General features: G+C 43.0%; 1 protein-coding gene across 2 annotated transcripts in view; it reads left to right on the forward strand.

Annotated features, from left to right (window-relative positions):
• The window catches only part of IPMK (inositol polyphosphate multikinase), a 214,293-nt gene that overhangs the window by 102,421 nt on the left and 91,028 nt on the right, over positions 1 to 20,844 (forward strand). For both annotated transcript variants that reach the window (XM_029609777.1, XM_029609776.1), the window contains exon 4: positions 8,907 to 9,079. In XM_029609777.1, the coding sequence (XP_029465637.1) occupies positions 8,907 to 9,079 (173 nt within the window). The remainder of the gene's footprint in view (positions 1 to 8,906; positions 9,080 to 20,844) is intronic.

Below are 20,844 nucleotides of genomic sequence, written 5' to 3' on the forward strand. Positions count from 1 at the left end.
GCAGCGCTTCTCAATTTAGACCCAGCATCTTTCTCCTGGGTAGAATTCTTCAAAGGCCTACATACCTTTGTTCACATGCAACCGGCTCCCCCAGAGGACCCATACATTGCGGGACCCTCTAAACCCAGAGAAGTGCCTCGCCCGCCCAAAAGCACCAGCATTGGGGACACGGACACCTTGGACGAGAATCAAGACTCCCTAGAGGAAGGAGAAATCCCTCCAGGAACGGAACCTTACCGAACCATGAGGCGGTTCTTCACCAAAGACGAGCTTTCAGACCTTGTGGCGCACAGCTTGAAAGAGCTTGCTATCCCAGGCACAAGTGCCACAGGATAACCTAAGATGAACCCCCTCCTAGAGGGACTCTGCCAAACCTCCCGCCATTTTCCTTTGCTACAAGCCGTCCACCAGCTGATTGACCTGGAATGGGAGTCTCCGGAGGCCAAATTCAAAGGGGGGGGGGGGGCAGACCCTGGCAGCCATGTAACCCCCTGGACCCCGCTGCCAAAGATCTCCTGGCATTCCCCAAAGTAGATGCCAATGTCTGCGCGGTCGCAAAGCGCACTACCATCCCAGTTGAGGGAGGAGTGGCACTCGAGGATGCCCAGGACAGATGTCTGGAATCCATCCTCAAACAGTCATTTGACTTTTCAGCTATGTCACTACAGATCGCGTCCTGCTGTGCCGTGGTGACATGCACCTGCTTATGTAAGACTAGGAACGCCACCATGCCTGTCGAAGCACTAGAACCAGCAGTATCATTCCTCACGGATGCGACCTCCGACCTGGTATGCACCACAGCCAGGGGCATTTCGTCTGTTGTGGCAGCCAGAAGACAACTCTGGCTCCGAAGCTGGTCAGCTGACGCGACGTCCAAGACTAGACTCACAAGAATGCCCTTTAAGGGAACCCTCCTGTTCGGAAGCAAACTGGAGAAGTTAGCCCACCAATGGGGTGAATCCCCATTACCGCGGCTACTGGAGGACAAGAACAAGAGAAGCCAGCGCTCCTCTCCCCAAACATCTAAGGGCAGGGGATCACAGTGCTTCAAACCGTACAAGAGTACATATCAAGCATCTCTCCCCACAGGCAGGGGCCAGTCCTTTAGGAACAAGCACAACAAAAGGGGAGCCGGCTCTGGTCCAGACCTCAGCCGGCCCACCCACAGGAAGAAGCCATAGGGGACAGGTTTGCTCTATTCTACCAAAGATGGGTCGAGAGAACTTCGGACAAGTGGGTCCTAACCATCATTCGAGAGGGATATTATCTGGACTTCCACAACATCCCTCCGGTCAAATTTGTGAAATCTCCCTGCCACGACCCCTCCAAGAGGATGGCAGTGGAAACCACGCTGACCAAATTGCTTGCCTTAAAGGCCATAACGCCAATGCCCACACAACAACAAAATACTGGGCACTATTCCATCTATTTTATCGTTCCCAAGAAAGAGGGTATGTTCTGATCCATCCTGGACCTCAAGTTCGTCAACCATCACCTGAGGGTCCCTCGCTTCCGCATGGAAACCCTGCGCTCAGTCATAAGGGCGACATAGCCAGGAGAATTCCTCACATCCATGGATCTGTCAGAAGCCTACCTACACATCCTGGTCCACCATGAGCATCAGCGTTTTCTGTGCTTCGCGATCCTGGACCACCTCTACCAGTTCCGGGCACTACCCTTCGAGCTAGCCACAGCACCCAGAACATTCACCAAAATCATGGTGGTAGTGGTGGCGACGCTGAGGAAAGAAGGAATCCTTGTACACTTATCTGGACGATTGGCTGATCAGGGCAAAATTCCCAGAGGAAAGTCGTCAGGCGACCACCAGAGTCAAAACTCTATTGGAGAACCTCGGGTGGGTGGTCAACATGAACAAGAGCTGTCTGCAGCCCTCTCAATCTCTGGAATACCTGGGAGTCCGGTTCGACACCAGACAAGACAAGGTCATCCTAACTCCTACAAGGAGAACAAAACTGATGAACCAATTGCGAAACCTGTTAAGCAGTCTTCGCTCCAAGGTGTGGGACTACCTCCAAGTCCTCGGCCTCATGTCATCCATACTGGAAGTGATCCCATGGGCAAGAGCTCACATGTGGCCCCTAGCGTTCCCTACTGTCACGATGGAATCCGATGTCCCAGAACCACTCCCTCCGCCTCCCGGAGGAAGTTCGAACCCAGCTACAATGGTGGCTACAAGAAGACCATCTGAGCAAGGGAGTAAGGCTATCCCTGCCGACTTGGACCCTTCTCACCACGGATGCGAGCCTACGAGGGTGGGGAGCCCACTGCCAGGAACTGACCGCCCAGGGAAAATGGGACAAGGAAGAATCGGGATGGAAAAAACAGACTGGAAGTATGGGCAGTCAGACTAGCCTGCCTACGGTTCAGTCACAGACTCTGGGGTGAATCAGTCAGTCATGTCGGACAACGCCACAACAGTGGCCTACATCAACCGCTAGAGAGGAACCAGGAGCCAACAGGTGTCCCTGGAAATAGACCACCTAATGGCGTGGGTAGAATCAAACCTATGAGAGATCTCAGCCGCCCACATTGCAGGAAAAGACAACATCACCGCAGACTACCTCAGCAGAGAAAGTCTAGACCCAGGGGAATGGAAGCTGTCGGCCACAGCCTTCCAGTTGATAGTAAACTGCTGGGGAACACCAGCCATGGACCTCCTGGCAACCCGGTCCAACACACAAGTTCCCAACTTCTTCAGTTTCAGATGGGAACCACAATCCCAAGGGATCGATGCCCTCGTCCAGGCTGGCCACAGGAAATCCTGCTATATGCCTTCGTTCCATGGCCGCTACTGGGCGGGATCATCCGCAAGATAGAACACCACAGGGGACCAGTACTTCTAGTGGCCCCGGACTGGCCAAGAAGGCCGTGGTACGCAGGCATGCGAAGACTACTGACAGGGAGCCCTTTCCCTCTACCTCCGCACAGGGATCTGCTCCAACAAGGCCCGATCTTCCACGAAGACCCAACTCTATTCTCTCTTACGGTCTGGCCATTGAGAGGACTTGCCTGAAGAAGATCGGATGCTCGGGGGCAGTGATTGACACCCTGCTCCGAGCACGCAAGTTTTCCACATCTCTAACATACATAAGGGTATGGAGAATATTCGATACCTGGTGTGAAGACCGTGACATCCTCCCCGTGGACAGTCAAAATCCCCACGATTATGGAATTCCTGCAGAACGGCTTAGAAGGGGTTGTCTCTCAACTCCATCAAGGTGCAGGTGGCCGTGTTGGCATGCTACAGAGCCAAGATAGAGGGTAGCAGCCTAGCCTCTCACCCGGACGTCTCCCGCTTCCTGAAAGGGGTCAAATAGATCCGACCACCCCTAAAGTGGCCGGTGCCTCTATGGAATCTCAATCTAGTTCTAGACTTCCTAGCGGGAACCTCCTTCAGACCCATCCATGGTCTGTCCCTCCGACTACTAACATTGAAGACTGCATTTCTAGTGGCAGTCTGTTCGGCCCGTCGCATCTCTGAGCTTCAAGCACAGTCTGTCGAGAACTGTTCCTCAGGTTCACACTGGGATCCATACAGCTAGGCACGGTCCCCTCTTTCCTCCCAAAAGTGGTTTCTCACTTCCATCTAAATCAAACTATCTCGCTGCCATCGCCAGACGAGCATAAGGACTCTGAAGAATCTCGCCGCCTTTGCCACCTTAACGTCGGCAGACTCCTAGTCTGATACCTGGAAAGGATGGAATCCGTACGAAAGACAGACCACCTATTCGTCCTTCACAGCGGGAAGAAACAAGTGGAAGCGGCCTCGGGGGCAACCATAGCCCACTGGATCAAAGAAGTAATCAAGGCGGCCTACATAGAGGCAGGCAAGCCTCCACCTCTACAAGTCCAGGCCCATTCCACTAGAGCCCAGGCAGTGTCCTGGGCGGAAACCAAGTGGATGTCACCTGCTGAGATCTGTCGGGCGGCGACAGGGTCCTCCATCCACACCTTCTCTAGGTTCTACCACCTGGATGTTCAGGCTTGGGAGGACACAGCATTCGCAAGGGCAGTACTAAGTGGGCCACGGGCAGCCTCCTACCCAGTTCGGGAGTAGCTTTTGTGCATCCCATTGGTCCTGAGTCCATCTGCTACACGCTAGGAAATGGAGAAATTACTTACCTGATAATTTTGTTTTCCTTAGTGTAGACAGATGGACTCAGCATCCCGCCCACGGCTGCCGACAATCACGGAAACCTCTGGGGCAATCCCCGAGAGCAAGACAAACCCGGGTAAGCCAAGCTTCCCTCTAATTAGGACACCCATACTTACCAGGTGTCGGCGTTTCTTGGTTGAGTGCACTAGCTGTCTCCAGCTATAACCACATCAACCAGGTCAAGTTAATCAAAGTTAACCAAGTTAATCAAGTTATTCAGTCACACATATATCCACAATTGCTTTTCGAAGAGAATACTGAGGAGCATGGCGTCCTGCAGGAGTATGTGTACTAGGGCTGATGTCAGATTGAAATCTGATCCGTCACCATCTGCTATCAGGAGCGCACTATACCCATTGGTCCTGAGTCCATCTGTCTACACTAAGGAAAACAAAATTATCAGGTAAGTAATTTCTCCAATTGTAATGGAAAACAATTTGTAATCTCACTCACAACCTGCCCAGAAGACCCCTGCCCCTCCTGGTTTATCAAACAAGCCAAAGCTTGGCTACTCCACTGTCTCCACCCTATCATTAACACCTCCCTTTCCAAAGGATACCTCCCTAAGAAAAGCGGTAGTAGTTCACATTGAAAACACTTGGCATGGATCTGTGCAGCTACTGACCAGTCTTCAACTGCTCATTCCTCAGCAAGGTTATTGAAAAAGCAGTCATGCTGCAAAGGTGCTACAACTCGCCTACCGTCCCCTTCCCTGAATCTTGTTTGGAACTCCCCCGACCCATGAATCCTTAGCTAAGATAACTTTGTTTTGACTGTATAAAGTTCCCTTTTTTCCCTTTTATCCCTGCCCTTTTGCTCAAATATCTGTTTTACAATGCCTCCTTTATATTTATTTCGCCTTTGTTATACCTTTCTTTGTTTTGCTATGACCATGATTCGGTTTTTGCTCTTTGTATTTACTTTTTCAGTTCAATGTAAGCCGGCATGATGTGCCTTACGAATGTCGGCATAGAAAAAGCCTTTAAATAAATAAATAAATAAATAAATAAAAACTTTGTACAAACTGCCAGCCATCTAGACTAGAGCACTTACATTTGGGATTCAGAGCCCATCTGGGCACTGAAATGGTACTGGTGACCCCCAGTCATTGATCTTCCAGGACAGAGTCCACTTCGTCAGATGCATCTATACTTCGTGCACCTGATGAAGTGGACTCTGCCTCGAAAGCTCATGTCACAATAAATTGGTTAGCCTATAAGATGCTACCCACCTCTTGACATTATGGCTATGTTTAGGGTTCATTTTTAATATAAGCCTTTTTCAGGGAATGTACTTTTATGGTACTAGATTTTATGTGCCCACCAGTTCCCGTGACTACACATTAGTGTTTCCTCCATTTGGAAACTTTTTTTTTTTTGGGTTGTGTTCATGTTGTGTGGCATATTTTTGTGTATTACTTTATTGTACTGTTCATGAATTGTAACTTGTCTTGTGTGATGTTATATTTAGGTGAGAGATAAATGAGTAAATAACAGATATTTGGGTTTCCTCCCCCCATTATTAGACACATTCCTGCTGTCTTTTCTCTACTCTAACATATTGTCTGCTCTTTCTCCTTTCTTCTTCCTTACTTCTAACCCTTCACTCTTAGTTTATACTCGTATTGTAATGCAAGATATGATTTACTTGTATATTCAGACAATCTTTTACATTAACTGGCTGACTTAGCTTTGACTTCATGAAGGGAGTGAAGTTTTTGAAAGGTACTCAGATGGTAACATTAAGCCAATAAAAATGGGTCACTTAACTTTTTCTTTGTTAACCTTAACTTAAGTCAAGGTTGTCAAGTGCAGCTTGAGTATAAAATACCCATTCTAAATTTTGGATGGTGCTTCTGATTTTAAATGTATTTCTGATTCAGTTTTAATAAGGATTCATCTACTAGGCTGGATCATATCCTGAGTGTGCATAGTCAGTTTTATAGATATGGGACTCAGTCAATGCTAATTTTAGTGACCACAGTCAGATACTACTGTATAATGCACACACTTGGGAGGTTAAATTAATTAAGCTGTTGAAGTTCTATTTACTGGCAGCTCTAATGAGAGAAACTCTTATGTACAGCATGGCATGAGTCTTGGCACTCTTGCTTGTAGTTGGGTCTGACTAGAGATGAGCTTTGGCAGCTGACTGAGACTGAGCAAGAATACTATTCTTCCCTTCGCTTTCCACTTTGAAAAAATAGCCTCTCACTTCTGTGGAAAATTTTATGCATTATAGAAGTGGAAGCCAAGTGCCAACTGAAAGTGCAACATAAGGCTAGAGCCTTAATTGTCTGTAGATTCAAATTGACAGGAACGCAAAGGTACATTTGTGGTTGAGAAATGGTCAAAGGGACAATCCATCATTAATATTTAATGATGGTGCAATTTAATGTGTTTGGCCATTGACCAGAAAATGTGCTTAAAACTGACTAGTTCACCAGTCCCCTACTATGGAGTTAACAAAACATTGATTTGTTTTAAATTGGTGTCTGTGTAAATGGGGATCTACTTTTTAGTTATTGGTATTTTTTTTTATTTTTTATTAGTCAAGTCCCCAAGTATATAGTCTGGAAAAACCTCCTCCTCCAAAGGGATCACACATCCTAAGCCTGTAGGGAACATTAATTTAATGTGTGTATGTACACTTGTGTTGAGGCAGTTTCTTCCCACCACCGTATCCCCTTTTGAGCTAGAGCAATAAAAGAAAATAAATTGTAATGCCGCTGGAAACTTGTGTAGTTATAACCACAATCCTGAAAAAAAAAAACGGGGGGGGGGGAGACATCCATGCAGGGCTGGGAGAACCTCCCACTGTGCTTCAGTAGAATGGTAACAAGGTCTGACCACCTTCCTAGCATCGATGTATATAAACACAGTAAGATCCTGATTGACCAGGATTGACTCCCCCCCCCCCCCCCCAATTATGTGTGTATTGGGGCTGGGGAAGCTTAAATGAAATCATAAATGTTACCTGTTTGTTTTTTCCCTACAGCCTTGTTGGAGGTGATTTGTTTTTGAGGATCTTTTTACAGATTGTAATTGACCCTTTTTAGCTATCCACTGAAATAAACCACCTTCTTTTTCTTCCATTTACCTTGAGTTGCTCTTTGGTTGGAGCCATGAAAGATGGAATAAAAATACTAAATTTTAAAATTAAACTTCTGCTGGTAGGTAGTTTGGGTTGGAGAGACACTAGAGCTTTAAAGAACTACTACATGGTATACTGTCTTATTTGTTTCAGGGGAGGGGTTTTTTTTGTTTTTTTTTTTTTTTTTGTGGCCTAGCAGTTTACTCCTCCTTCTTTTGGTCATTCATCCTAATTGCACCTGGCCTACAGTGCCATAATCCTTCATTTGCAACTACCTGGGTCCCTCGCCACCCCCTTTCTTCTATATCCCTTTCTCAGCTCACTCACAGGCTGATATAGAAAAACGTGCGGGAGAGCTGGCGAGCGCCCGCTCTCCCGGTGCACGCACAGGCCACTCTCTTGGGTGCGCGATTCAGGAGGTTGGCCTGTGCAAATTAGGGCCCGCGGTACAAGGAGGCAGCTGTCAGCGGGTTTGACAGCTGACCCTCAATTTTGCCGGAGTCTGTTCTCAAACCCACTGACAGCCACGGGTTCGGAAAACGGACGCCGGTATAATTGAGTGTCCATCTTCTGACCCGCAGGCCGATTTTCTAATTTTTTTTTTTTTTTAAATTTTAACTTTTTTTTTATTTTTTTTTATTTTGGGGCCTCCGACTTAATATCGCTATGATATTAAGTTGGAGGGTGTACAGAAAAGCAGTTTTTTCTGCTTTTCTGTACACTTTTCCGGTGCTGGCAGAAATTAACGCCAGCCTTTGGGCAGGCGTTAATTTCTGAAAGTAAAATGTGCGGCTTGGCTGCACATATTACCTTCTGTATCGCGCGAGAATAACTAATAGGGCCATCAACATGCATTTGCATGTTGCGGGTGCTATTAGTTTCGGGGGGGGGGGGGGGGGGATTTGGACGCGTGTTTTTGACGCGCTATTTCCCCTTACTGTATAAGGGGTAAAGCTAGCGCGTTGAAAACGCTCCTCCAAACCTAGGCTAACAGTGCGCTCCACCGGAACGCACTGTACTGTATCGGCCTGTTAGTCCAGTCATTGCGACCTGGATCCTCGACATCGAGCCCTGCAATCATGGGCCTTAAGTTTGGTCATGGCAGTGAAACACGTCTCTGCAAAATCCCCATTCCTGGCCAGGCTGTAGAAAGAGATTTGATCTGAAAGTTTAACACTCAGTTCCTTCCCATGGCAGTGTTTGACATTGCCACAGAATCACTGGGCTTGCCTTATATTTATTGTGAATATTAAATATTGGCAATATGTGTGCAAGCATGAGGACTGATAAGCTAAAAATAATTTTAGTTAAGCTGACTTGCTTGTAAAGTCTTCCTTTTTTTTCCCCCCTAAACAATATCTTTGCAATAATGGAAGGAAATGTAGTGGGTTATCTTCCTAGGTTCAGCTGGCAGCAGCCTGTTTTTCGTTTTGGTCCTTGCTTCTTGTGGCTTTACAATAAAATACCACAATAAATATAGTAGTTTCTGAGCTTTGTAATGAATTGGATGCTTTTTTTAGTTTTTATATTTTGTTAAATGCCACTTAAAGATCTATTTTGTGTATGCATTTAGAAAATTAGCTATAGAAAGGAATACTAATCTTTAATCCATATTGTTACAATCATTATTTTACAGATATGTACTTGAAACTGGAAGATGTGACTCGTAGGTTCAATAAGCCCTGTATCATGGATGTGAAGATAGGCCAGAAAAGCTATGATCCCTATGCTTCAGCTGAGAAGATTCAGCAGCAGGTCAGCAAGTACCCACTAATGGAAGAGATTGGCTTCCTGGTGCTTGGCATGAGGGTAAGATATGTATGCATTCTTGTAAACACCGATACACCAAATTTAATATCGTGTTAGTGAACGCTAACAAATTTTTACTCATTGGTTATTGCTGGTACTGCATAAAAAGGGAAATATGCTCTGAAAGGGTATTTCAAATAGCTAGCTAGTCTGTAACAGCTATCGCTAAACACACAACCCAAACATAAAACTCATGTGTAGCTGTTTACTTGTGAAGTTTTGGTTCTTCCTGACGGGTTTTTCCTGCTCCTTGGGATTTCAGTTCAATTGAAATCTGCCTGTATTGGCCTATGTTTCTAAGAAACTTCATTTGCAGCTTCGCAGGGGTTTCTCCCTCCCCCCCCCCCCCCCCCTCATTTTTGATCCCCTTTCCATACCCCTTCCAGTCTTTGGCCTGGGACTGTAGACTGCTGCTGTTGCTGGCACTTAAGTGTGGACCTTGAGCCTGGTCGCTCTATGTCCCTATTTGTGCAATGGGTGGGACAGATTGCATGGATTTGTAATATTGCTGTGCCCGAGGCTGACCCATGAGTGCTTTTTATTTTATTGTTTTAATTGCTTGTGGAAATACACTGAAATGTTTTTGTAGGGGGGTGGGGTTCATTTGACCTCTGGGGTGGACTGAGTTCAGTAGTTCTCTTTGAAAAAATTATATACAGATTAAGAATTTGGTAGAACTACATAGTGTCAGGGTAGCTTTCCTAAAGTGAGAAACTAAATTAACAATAGAGAGTTTAGGATTTAGGTAATGACTGGCATTACACATTACATAAGTCATCATTGCACTGCTGAACTATAAATCTGTTAAGTTCTTTGTTTCTCTCCCCCCCCCCTACCCCCAATTCCAAGTACCATTCTTTTTTTTAATTTAATTACTGAAGCAAAAGGGTTTATAAGGATGAACTTAATATTCCAAGAAAAATGAATGTATATGCTTTATACTTTTTATTTTCTCTGGAAATGTTCTAATCAACACAATAACATGAGGAATAAGACTAATTTTGAACTTGGGTTATACGTGTACAAAGTATTCTCTTGTTAATTCCGGAGCCATAACATTTTATAACAAATGTCCTCCAAAGATAGAATTTTTAGTACATGTTGTAAAATCATAATAAATGACAAACTTAAGGTTTGTAAATTTTGTTTTTATTTTTAGCTGAATTTATCAAGTCATTCAAACTGGTGAAGAATTATCTATTTTCTTTTTCCTGTTTTCTGCTGTTTTGAGTTTATGGCACTTAGGTCATTTGACATTCAACTATAGAAATGATCATATATAGGCAGAGTTTGAAAAAGTTCTCGGACTTATATACTAGGGACAAAATGCACACACCATGGGGTAGATTTTAAAAAAGTGCGCCTTCGCGTACTTTTGTTGGCGCACCAGGCGCCAACAAAAGTACGCTGCATTTTAGTAGATGCGCGCGTAGCTGCTAAAATCCTGGATCGGCGCGAGCAAGGCTGCCGATTTTGGGCAGCTGGCGCACGCCGAGCCGCGCAGCCTGTCTCTGTTCCCTCCGAGGCCGCTCTGGCAGGCGTAACTTGTGTGCGTCGCCGGCTCCCTGCCCCGGCACAGGCCGCTGTGCTGGAGCACTCGGCCCCACCCCTGGACTGCTGTCACGCCTCTGGACATGCCCCCAACATGCCCTGCAAGCAAAGCCCTGGGACCTACGCGCGCCGGCGGCCTATGCAAAATAGGCGCCCCGGCACGCAGGGCTTTTAAAATCTACCCCTAAATGTCCAAGTTTGTGTAAAAGAAAAATCGTAAGTGTGCAGAGTAACTATATTTTATTGCACTTGCCCTGGCATTTATTGTATATTTTTTATGCTGTTTTAGTAATTACTGGTGTTCATGTTGCAGTATATATACTGAAAATGCAGTCCATAGTCCTGGGAGTATTCTGCGCATAAATTCCATTTTCTGTGCAGAATTTGGTAGGCCCCAGTGTGCCGCAAGCAGAGCTTGCCTGCTCGTGGCAAAGATGTGGCATGCCATGAGCGGAGGCCGTCCCGCTCGTGGTAAAGATGGAGCTGGCCCCAGTGAGAGTGAGTCTGTTGTGTGTAAGATTGTGAGCCTGGGGGATGAGAGAATGTGTGTGTGTGTGTGAGTGATTGGGAGCTGGTGTTTGTGAAAAAGGGATTGTGTGTATGTGAGAGTACTTGTTTGTGAGAGGGAACCTGTGTGTGTTTGCATATGTGTGTCTGCGAGAGAGCCTGTGTGAAGGGATGTGTGTGTGAGAGAGAGAGGGAGCGTATGTGTAGGGGGGGTGTAATTGAGAGAGGGAGCCAGTGTGCAGGGGTGTGTGAGAGTGACATAGGCAGCCTGTGTGAGGGTGTATGTGTGAGAGAGAAAGGGAGCCTGTATGGGTATGTGCAAGAGAGAGAAGGGAGCCTGTATGAAGGTGTGCGTGCGAGAGAGAGAAAGGGAGTCTGTATGAGGAGATTGTGTGTGTGTGTGTGAGAAGCAAGAGAGAGAGGGAGCCTTGTGTGTGTGTGTGCAAGAGAGAGGGACAGAGAGGGAGCCTGTATGAGGAGCAGTATGGAGAGAGGGGTCAAACTTTGAGTGGAGATAGAGTGGAAGGGATTGAGCCTAGAGGGGGAGGGGAGATATAAAGGCAGGTGTTGGGGCCTGAGAGGGCAATGTGAAAGGAGACTGGCCAGGGGGGTAGGGAAAGAGGGTGGAAGAGACACTCTTACAGCGAACGTCTAGAGAAATTCTGCTCAAAATATTTAAAACTCTGCAGCTTTAAGTAATAGCTTTTTCTGTATTACATTTTAAATTAATTACTTAAAGACTGTCATGTATATTGTGTTATTTTGACCAATATAAAGTATGCAAAATTTTGCAGACTTTTTTAAATTTTTGTGTGCAGAATCTACCCAGGAGTAAATGCATATCTTGTTCTGCTTACAGCCAGGAGTGCCGGGTTCAAAAATTGCCAGCTGTTCTGTATGTATGTGAGAATAGTTTGACTTGTGATTATTGGCCTTCGCTCTTTTTGAAGTACCTTAGGATTCAGCCGGGGGGGGGTAATTTTTGAAAAGGATTTATGTACTTTAAAACTGGGTTTTAATGTGCGTAAGTGCACTTTATGAGTGTAAGTAGGCTTTTGAAAATTGTTGTGATATATGCTGTTTTTACATGCACAAATCCTTTTGAAAATTATCTGCTTGAAATATTATAAATCAAATAAAACTCGTTAGATTTAGCAAAACATATCTCATCTTCTAACTCGCAGCAGTGTGGCGAGTTAGAAGAGAGAGATTTAGCAAAACATAATGGGGCGGATTTTAAGAGCCCTGCTCACGTAAATCCGCCCGGATTTACGCGAGCAGGGCCTTGCGCGCCGGCGCGCCTATTTTCCATAGGCCTGCCGGCGCGCGCAGAGCCCCGGGACTCGCGTAAGTCCCGGGGTTTTTCGAGGGGGGCGTGTCGGGGGCGGGGCCGATCGGCGTGGCGTTTTGGGGGTGGGACGCGGCGTTTCGGGGCGGGCCTGGGGGCGTGGTTTCGGCCCGGGGCGGTCCGGGGGCGTGGCCGCGCCCTCCGGAACCGCCCCCAGGTTGCGTCTTGGCGCGCTAGCGGCCCGCTGGCGTGCGGGGATTTACTTCTCCCTCCGGGAGGCGTAAATCCCCTGACAAAGGTAGGGGGGGTTTAGATAGGGCCGGGGGGGTGGGTTAGATAGAGGAAGGGAGGGGAAGGTGAGGGGAGGGCGAAAGGGAGTTCCCTCCGAGGCCGCTCCGATTTCGGAGCGGCCGTGGAGGGAATGGAGGCAGGCTGTGCGGCTTGGCGCGCGCCGGCTGCACAAAATCGGCAGCCTTGCGCGCGCCGATCCTGGATTTTAGCAGATACGCGCGGCTACGCGCGTATCTGCTAAAATCCAGGATCGGCGGCCTGGTGCGCCAACAAAAGTACGCGAAGGCACGCTTTTTAAAAATCTACCCCTATGAGTTGTTGAGACTGCAAGAAGTAAACTTTCTTCTGGTTTAGGTATTATAAAATTCAATTCTTCAGGGTTTTAGAAAATTTACAGATTAAAAAAAAAAAAAAAAAGGATCTTGCTGCAGATCTCTCATGCACATTCATTATGGTTATCCTGAAAACCTGACTGTTTAGGTATGCTTCCAGGAGAGTTTTGGGGAAACACTGCCCTAGTCAAACTGATTAGCTTAGTCTGACAAGACCTACCTCTGATAAAACCATGCTGCCTTGGATCCTGTAATCCATTGGATTCCTGAAAGTACACTATCCTGTTTTAGCAGCACTTCCATTAGTTTACTCACAACTGAGGTCAGACTAACTGGCCTGTAGTTCTTAGGCTCCTTTCTCTTTTTTGTGTAGAGGAGCCACTTTTGCCTGGCTGAAATCCTTTTAACCACTCTGGACTCTGAAGAAGCATTTGCATTGTCAGATAATAGAATTGCCTGCATTTCCCTAAGTTCCCATCCAGCCCTGTTTCATCTACTTCTAGTTTTGCCAGCTCCTTGCGAACAGTTTTTTCTGAAAATTGTCTGCTGCACTTCATTCCTATTTATGGCAGTTTTCTGTGGTCCTACTCTAAGCCCTGACTCTGTGAATACTGAGCAGAAATATTTGTTAAGCAATTCTACTTTCTCTTTGTCAGACTATAAATTCCTTCCGTTCAGCTCTTGAGTTTTACAGACCTTCTCCAGCACTTCTGCCTGTCACTAACACCATTTAAAAAGTCCTGTTTTACTGCACCAAGTCTAATTAATATTGCCTCCTCACTTGTGGATTCCGTTACCCGAACAGTTCTCCCTTCTTCTAGAGGATTCTGCAGCTGGTACCTCCCCTTTCGGAGTAATTTTATGGATGCATTCAACTAAATCTCTATCCATTTTTTCTGGAGGTCTGCATATTACACAAAATATAAATGGATGTTCTGTTATCTCATCCAGGTTAACTCAAAGAGTTTCCTCCTTACCTTATGAGCCTTCTTAGTTCAGTTACTTTTAATATATTTTTAATATAGTGCCACGCCTACTCTCTTCCTTTCTACCCTATCCTTTCTGAATAAATTATAGCCATTGCCTCATTTTCTTGTGGCAAATTTTTCAAGATTCTGGAGCAAGACTTAGCAAACTCTGCAGTAAATTTTTAAAATGTCTGACAATTGTGGCAGATTTGCATGGTATTGCATGGTATTGCACATTAATACAATTTATTTTATAAAAAGTCTTTTGACATTTCTGTGTCCATTTATTTGTGTCTTTATTTTAATTTTTTTGACTTCATAGTGATAGTAGTGGGAAGGGAGGAGGGGAAATAGACAAGGGGAGTCTGGGAGATGGGGAGGGAGAGATAATGGAGGCAATCTCAGGCAGCATAAGTAGGAAGATGGAGGGAGCATATAGAGGTATGGGAAGATGGAGGAATTGGGTACCAGAGGGAAAGGGAATGAGTGGAGGGGGGAGGTAAGGGGGGTCAAGGATGGGAAAGAGGATCTTGGATTAGAAGAGGGGGGGAATAATTCATTCACACTCTCTCAACACTGATCCTTGGTTGGTTTTTTTTCTCTTAGCCCATCTGAGCTCCTCTGATTTTTCCAATCTGATCCTATCACTCACTTTTACACTCCATCTTCTCCTTCCCCTGTTCCCTAATTCACTCCAGGACATTACTCTTGCTTCCCACCCTAAGATTTTGTTTAGCACTCCCATATTCCACTGTAGAGAACTAAGTAAAACAATTGGACAAAGTGGGATTCTGAAAATGGGCAGATATAGTATTTTCAGTGAAATAATGCTATTGACTGCTTACTGTTGGGTTTTCTTATTGCTTGTTGTTTGAAGCTTCCACTAAGTGGTTTTTGATTTTTTTACAAAAATAAATATATTTTTCTAATTTTTTTTTTCAGGAGCACAATTGTATTTGCATATTCATGATTATTGTTTCATGTTACTTGTGTCTCAATTATCCTAATTTTTACAAATGCTTAATAATGTTTCATTGTATCGCTCCTTCGCGACTCTTCTGTTGTACTGTAAACCGGTATGATCTGTACATCCTACAGGAATGTCGGTATATAAGAATGTAAAATAAATAAATAAATGATCAGATAATCCATCTTGTCAGAGTTGTGGGAGACTGAGGGCCCTGCCAGCAGCATATTCTAAATCTTTCCTCCCCTCCCCCCCCCCCCCCCCCACCATTGATAGGAGAGCAATGGCAGCAGGTTGAGCTTCTTCCCTCTCTACTGTGCAGGCCTGACCACAGCATGACCTATGTTCAGCCATGTGGTTGAAAGCTGTGATTAAAGCTGTAGTGGGTGTAAGCAGCCTGAGCTGCTGCTGTTCTCTTCCTTTTCTTGCTGCTGGATCAGCATGCGGGAAGGGAGAAACCCCAGTCTTCTGTGGCACTTCAGGGTGATGGGAAAAATCTGCCAGAGGGATTTTGTGGCCTATCCTGAGTATACAGGAGACTGGGGATCCTGAGTATAGCCTGCTATAACTACATCATAGTCATGGTTCTTTATATATATATCTCATCTCTGCGACTTCTAATATATCCAAGTCAGCCTCTTCCATGACTGCCTCTTTAGCTGGGGCTTTATTTATAATAATATTAATGTACATAACTTTCCAGCTGTTGACATTTTTTCCCATCTCGCTACAGGTATTAAATGTTCATTTATTTAAAATATGTATATACCACTTATCTAATTTCTAAGTGGCTCACAATAAAACAATTTTAATAAAAATACATCATTAAAACAAAATACAAAGCACATGGGTCAGTAAAACAAAAAAAAACCACAAAACATATATTAGCTGCTTCAATGCCTAATATATTCATTTCCTCACATCCTAAAACATCTACCTGCACAAAAGTAATTATTTTGTAAATATCGTACAGGCCTTGTTTGCATAGAAAAATGTATGCAATTTTTTTTTTATAAATATCACACTTCAGTACTATTGTTAAAAATGCAGTTGCCTCTTATTTTTAAAAGGAAAAAGATTAAACATAAGCAATACCTGACATGTTGCTATCTAAAAACCTCTTAAAAAAATTAAATATCATACGCCTGATTAAACGAGTTTTAAGTAATTTTCCAAAACTGAAAAGAGAAGACTCTTTCTTAAGCTCCAAAGGTAAAGAATTCAAAAACAAAGGATCTTGACCATGAACAGACATTCACATAATTCATCTAGCTTTATTAATCTAACTGATGGAATCTCTAATAGCAATTAGGATGCCAATCAAAGGCATTTTGTAGATCAGCATTAAAACAAGGAGACCATGAGCCCATTGAATCCTTTAAAGACCAATAATAAAGCTCTAAATTTGATTCGCCAAGTAATAGGAAGCCAATGAAGTTATTTCATGGTTGGAGAAATATGTTTGCATATAGGAATTCCAGATATAATTATCACTGCCAAATTTTGAACATGTTATAAAGCTTTTAGTGTTACTTGTGGTAAGCCCAAAAATAAGATTTTACAGTAGTCATATGGAGTCATAATCAGAGAATGCACAACTGTATTTAGGTCCTTTTCTTCAATATATAGGTGAATCCTACAAATCAAATGTAATTTTATAATACGCATTATGAACAAGTTGGCCTATATGTGGATGTAAAGATAAGGAGGTGTCCATAACCCAGCAGTTCCATTAATGGACAAATTGGAAGGGAGATTTACCTCTGGATTCCTTGCAAGCTCCAAGATTTCTATCTTTTTCATATTCTGAGTCAAATTATTAATCTGCCACTGATTGAGAGTAATAATTATGGACTTGATTTTTTTTAAATGTATCATTCACTGGCTTATCAGTTTGTAGACAGAATTGAATGTCATCAGCGAATATACAGAATTCAATATTAAAGCTCAAAAAAACTTTGCAAATTGGTGCTAGGTACACATTGAAAAGGGAAGCAGATAATGCCGAGCCCTGCAGGACCCCAGTTTTAAGATCAAATAATGAAGATTCAACATTTTTAAAGGCCGCTTTCTGGTAATGCCCCTTTAGGAAGGATGAAAACCATTTATGAACAGTACTAGTAATGCCGATTTTACTGACTCTAGATAAGAGGAGATCATGATCGATCATATCAAAGGCTGAAGTGAGATCAATAGGACCAAGAAGAATTTTTTTCCACTGTCAAAACCCCTTTGAAAAACATTGAAAAGAAAAATGAAGTTTCTGTACTGTGACCTATACGAAACCCATATTGATGAAGTCTAAGATAGAATGATCATCTAAAAAAAAAGTTGAAATTGTTTTAAAACCACCTTTTCCAAGATTTTAAAAAAAGAATGGAAGATTAGATATGGATTGAAAGTTAAGATCTCTCAAATCAAGATTTTTTTTAAGGCAGATTTTATGATAGCAGTCTTTAATAATTCTGGATATGACCTTAGTTTAAAGATACATTTACAATTTTTTCAACAGAAGCTGCATAGTCAGATTTTAAATACTTCAAAGCTGCATTGGAGCATTTTAAAATAGGACAAAGATTGACATAATTGGGTATCTTAATACCAGTCTCACTTTTAGTAACCTCCTCAAAAGTATCCTATAAAATTTGGCTGTCATTATCAATATTAGGTGCTAGATTTATTCAAAAACTTAGTTCAATGTCTCAGTCTTATTAGTAAAGAAATAACCTAAATCACTAGCATCAAAACTTGGACCAGAATGAAGGTTTACATCTCGAGGTGAAGTAAGATATTTCACAGAATATGTCATCTCTTTGGACCTATTAAGAGAAGTTTCAATTTGGTTATTAAAATATTTTCTTTTTGCTACATGTGGTTTTTTAAATTGTAGTCTTCAAGTTTGGCAAGGTAACTATCTTGATCAGCAGAAGATCTATTTTCGCCATCACCGTTCAATCTAAAGTGTCCTTTTCCTCAGCTAAATTATAAGTATACCGTATAGCTTTATATATGCTGTCTTTATTTGATGGAAAGGGGCAGTTTCATGAAGCTCAGAAAATGAGTTGTGCCATTTTCAACAGCCTCATTAGCTGCTACATCAATATCTTGTGGCAAAGGTATCAGAGTCTCTTAATGATTCAACATCAATAGGACCATATTTATTGGACACTGGCATATTAGCGCTTGTTCTCCTAGGTGGTGGAAACATACAGGCACTAAATTTAATCATTAAATGGCCAGACCAAGGAATCATTGTTATATCGATGAAAGGATTTGTAAAGACAGCTGAGAAAGATCTAACAAAAAAAATCTGTATGGCCGTTTCGGTGGGTAGATCAACTATTTATCTGAGGGCTTATAAATTTGAAGAATCTGCTTGCCTGTCCCTACCGATCAAAGTTTAAAGCCCTTTGCTGTAGTTTGCCAGTCTATTTTGGAACACCCTTTCTTTCCAAGGTGGACTCTGATTTTATTTATTTATTAATTTTTTATATTGCATATAGTAGAACAGCATTCTATGTTATTTATAATAAAACATACATAAAAAAAATAGAAATAAAACTTTAGCATATTTGTTAATCCAGAATATACAGGTGGCTGTCTACTCATTTTTAAAGTTATAACCACAATTCAACAACAAGCATGAAGGTGATTTTTCAAATGGATCGACTTTCCTAAATCCCAGTTTACATGTGTAAATTGCCGTTTGAAAGATAAACGGTGGGCAAACCAGGTGGTCACCTACAGCACCAGCATTTTGGGGGTGGCAAAATCCTGCCAGCAATAAGGGGTGCTGTGCCAGAGCCAGTACCAAATAGGGTAGCAAATACTCTTGGATCAGCCCTGACTGTGGATCAGTAAATGTATGTGCAAATGCCTGGTTTCACACATTTTTATGCAAACTGAGCAGATGTATTTTGGCAGAGGAGTTTAGACTTTTTAAAATTAACTGCTCAGCAGTTTGTGAAATATCATTCCATGGTCCAGGAAGCTGAAATGGTCTGGTCAGCACCATCTGTGTGGCCGGACTGCTCTCCAGAATGTGACCACCTCTGCTTTGGTCTTTATGATTGGAATAGGAGACCATAGAAGAGTACTACTTCTGCTTTATCCCCTCTCCTAGAGCTATGAAATTACTTTTGATTTGTGAGTGTAGTATCAATTATGCCAAAATGGTGAGTACCAGCTGCTAATAGGCAGTAGGCTTGGTTATTTTTGACTATCAAATACTGGTGATTCTATCTCCAGGAAACGGCTTTCCTGCCTTTTTCCAGAGCAAAAAAAATTGACTTCTGCAAAATGTTAATACACACAGAATAAATTTAATCCTCTGTTTTCCTTTTTTATTTTGTATTTTATTTGTCTTAGGAGTTTATCAGTGTTTATGATAACAAAAATGAGGGAAAGTAGTGGAAAAAAATGTAATTTTTCCAGGTAAATACGAGTCATTTTTGCACTGATTACTCTTGTTTTTGTTCTTTGTGTAGTAAATACTGAAATTCCCATGAAAAATAAAATGAGTGTTCCTGCATATTTTATAAACTTATTTACTAGGTAATTTGCAAGGAATTTTCAAAGATTTGCCACGGTTTGATTTTTCAACATTAATTTTTTTCCTACTTGCTCTACTAAATTATTTTTTTAAATATTGGGTATAACTAGCCCCGGACCGATTTCTGAGCCATGCATAGGCCATCCTTTTTCTGTAGTTTGAGCTGCATTTACCATGAATCTCTTATTACTTATCTGTAAACTATTCTAACCCATTTTACCACATTAGAATTTAATCTATATGCGTCCACTTATAGATGAAGGCCCATGGTTCTGTAGTGCACTAGAGAACAGTTCTAACTGAGCAGCAAACCCCAAGGAACAGGAAAAAACTGCCAGACCAAAATAAAAGGAGCATACTGAGAATAAAATCATTGTATTCAACATTAGCCCAGGATGGCATCTGCTACATCTTGATATTAAAATTAGCATGGGGGCATGATGCATAGCACTAAATCTGTCCCCCTAAAAAATTTGTTCTCTTGGCAACTGTGCAACTTCTCCGGTCCCAGCCCCTACAGATGGTATAGGTAACAAGGCAGCAGTTATTCTCTGTTGTCTATGGCATGTTGTCTATCTTTGGCCTACATATAATACCTGGACCTTTATCCTATGCAATAGTTGCAATATATACTATATCATAACCTGGGGATTTTTCCTTCACCTTTGCTTTGTTCCCCTTCTTGGTGCCTTAAGGTGCTCATGCCACTCTTGGTACAACTTTGTCCCTTTTGTGTTGCCTTTGGGGTTCATTATATTGTTATCAGTGCCCTCCTTTGAAGCCTTGGTATATTCTTAACTTTCTTGCTACTGCTTTGCTTCTCTGAGGGCGCCTTGGAGAACTCTTGCCACTGCTGGTATCCTTTTGCTCCTTTACAGTCCCTTAGGCTACTTTTGCCAGTTTTGGTGCTACTTTGCCACTGTCTTGATGCCTTAGAGTTCTCTTGTCCCTTCTGATATCTACTTCCTTAGAATTGATTAGAATCTCCTCCCCCCCCCCCCCCCCCCCAAATAGACAGCATTGCTTCCCCCATTGACTTTAGTGGGAAATAAATGAAATACATAAGTGTTCATTTGAAATGAATGGAAGTGACTTATGAAACGAATGAACCAACAAAATTAAAATTTTGACTCTGAATGTTCTACATATCACCTGTCATTCTGGCAAATACTACCCTCCTCCCTTAGCAAACCCAAAACTCAGAACTAATTTTTCTTTAAATCCCAGGAAAAACTTTAATTATGATGGCTAAAAAAAGGCACATCATGCAATCTCAAAATACATCACAAGGAAAATAAAGTATAAATGC

Source organism: Rhinatrema bivittatum, chromosome 7 (assembly GCF_901001135.1).
Source record: "Rhinatrema bivittatum chromosome 7, aRhiBiv1.1, whole genome shotgun sequence".
NCBI lineage: Eukaryota > Metazoa > Chordata > Amphibia > Gymnophiona > Rhinatrematidae > Rhinatrema > Rhinatrema bivittatum.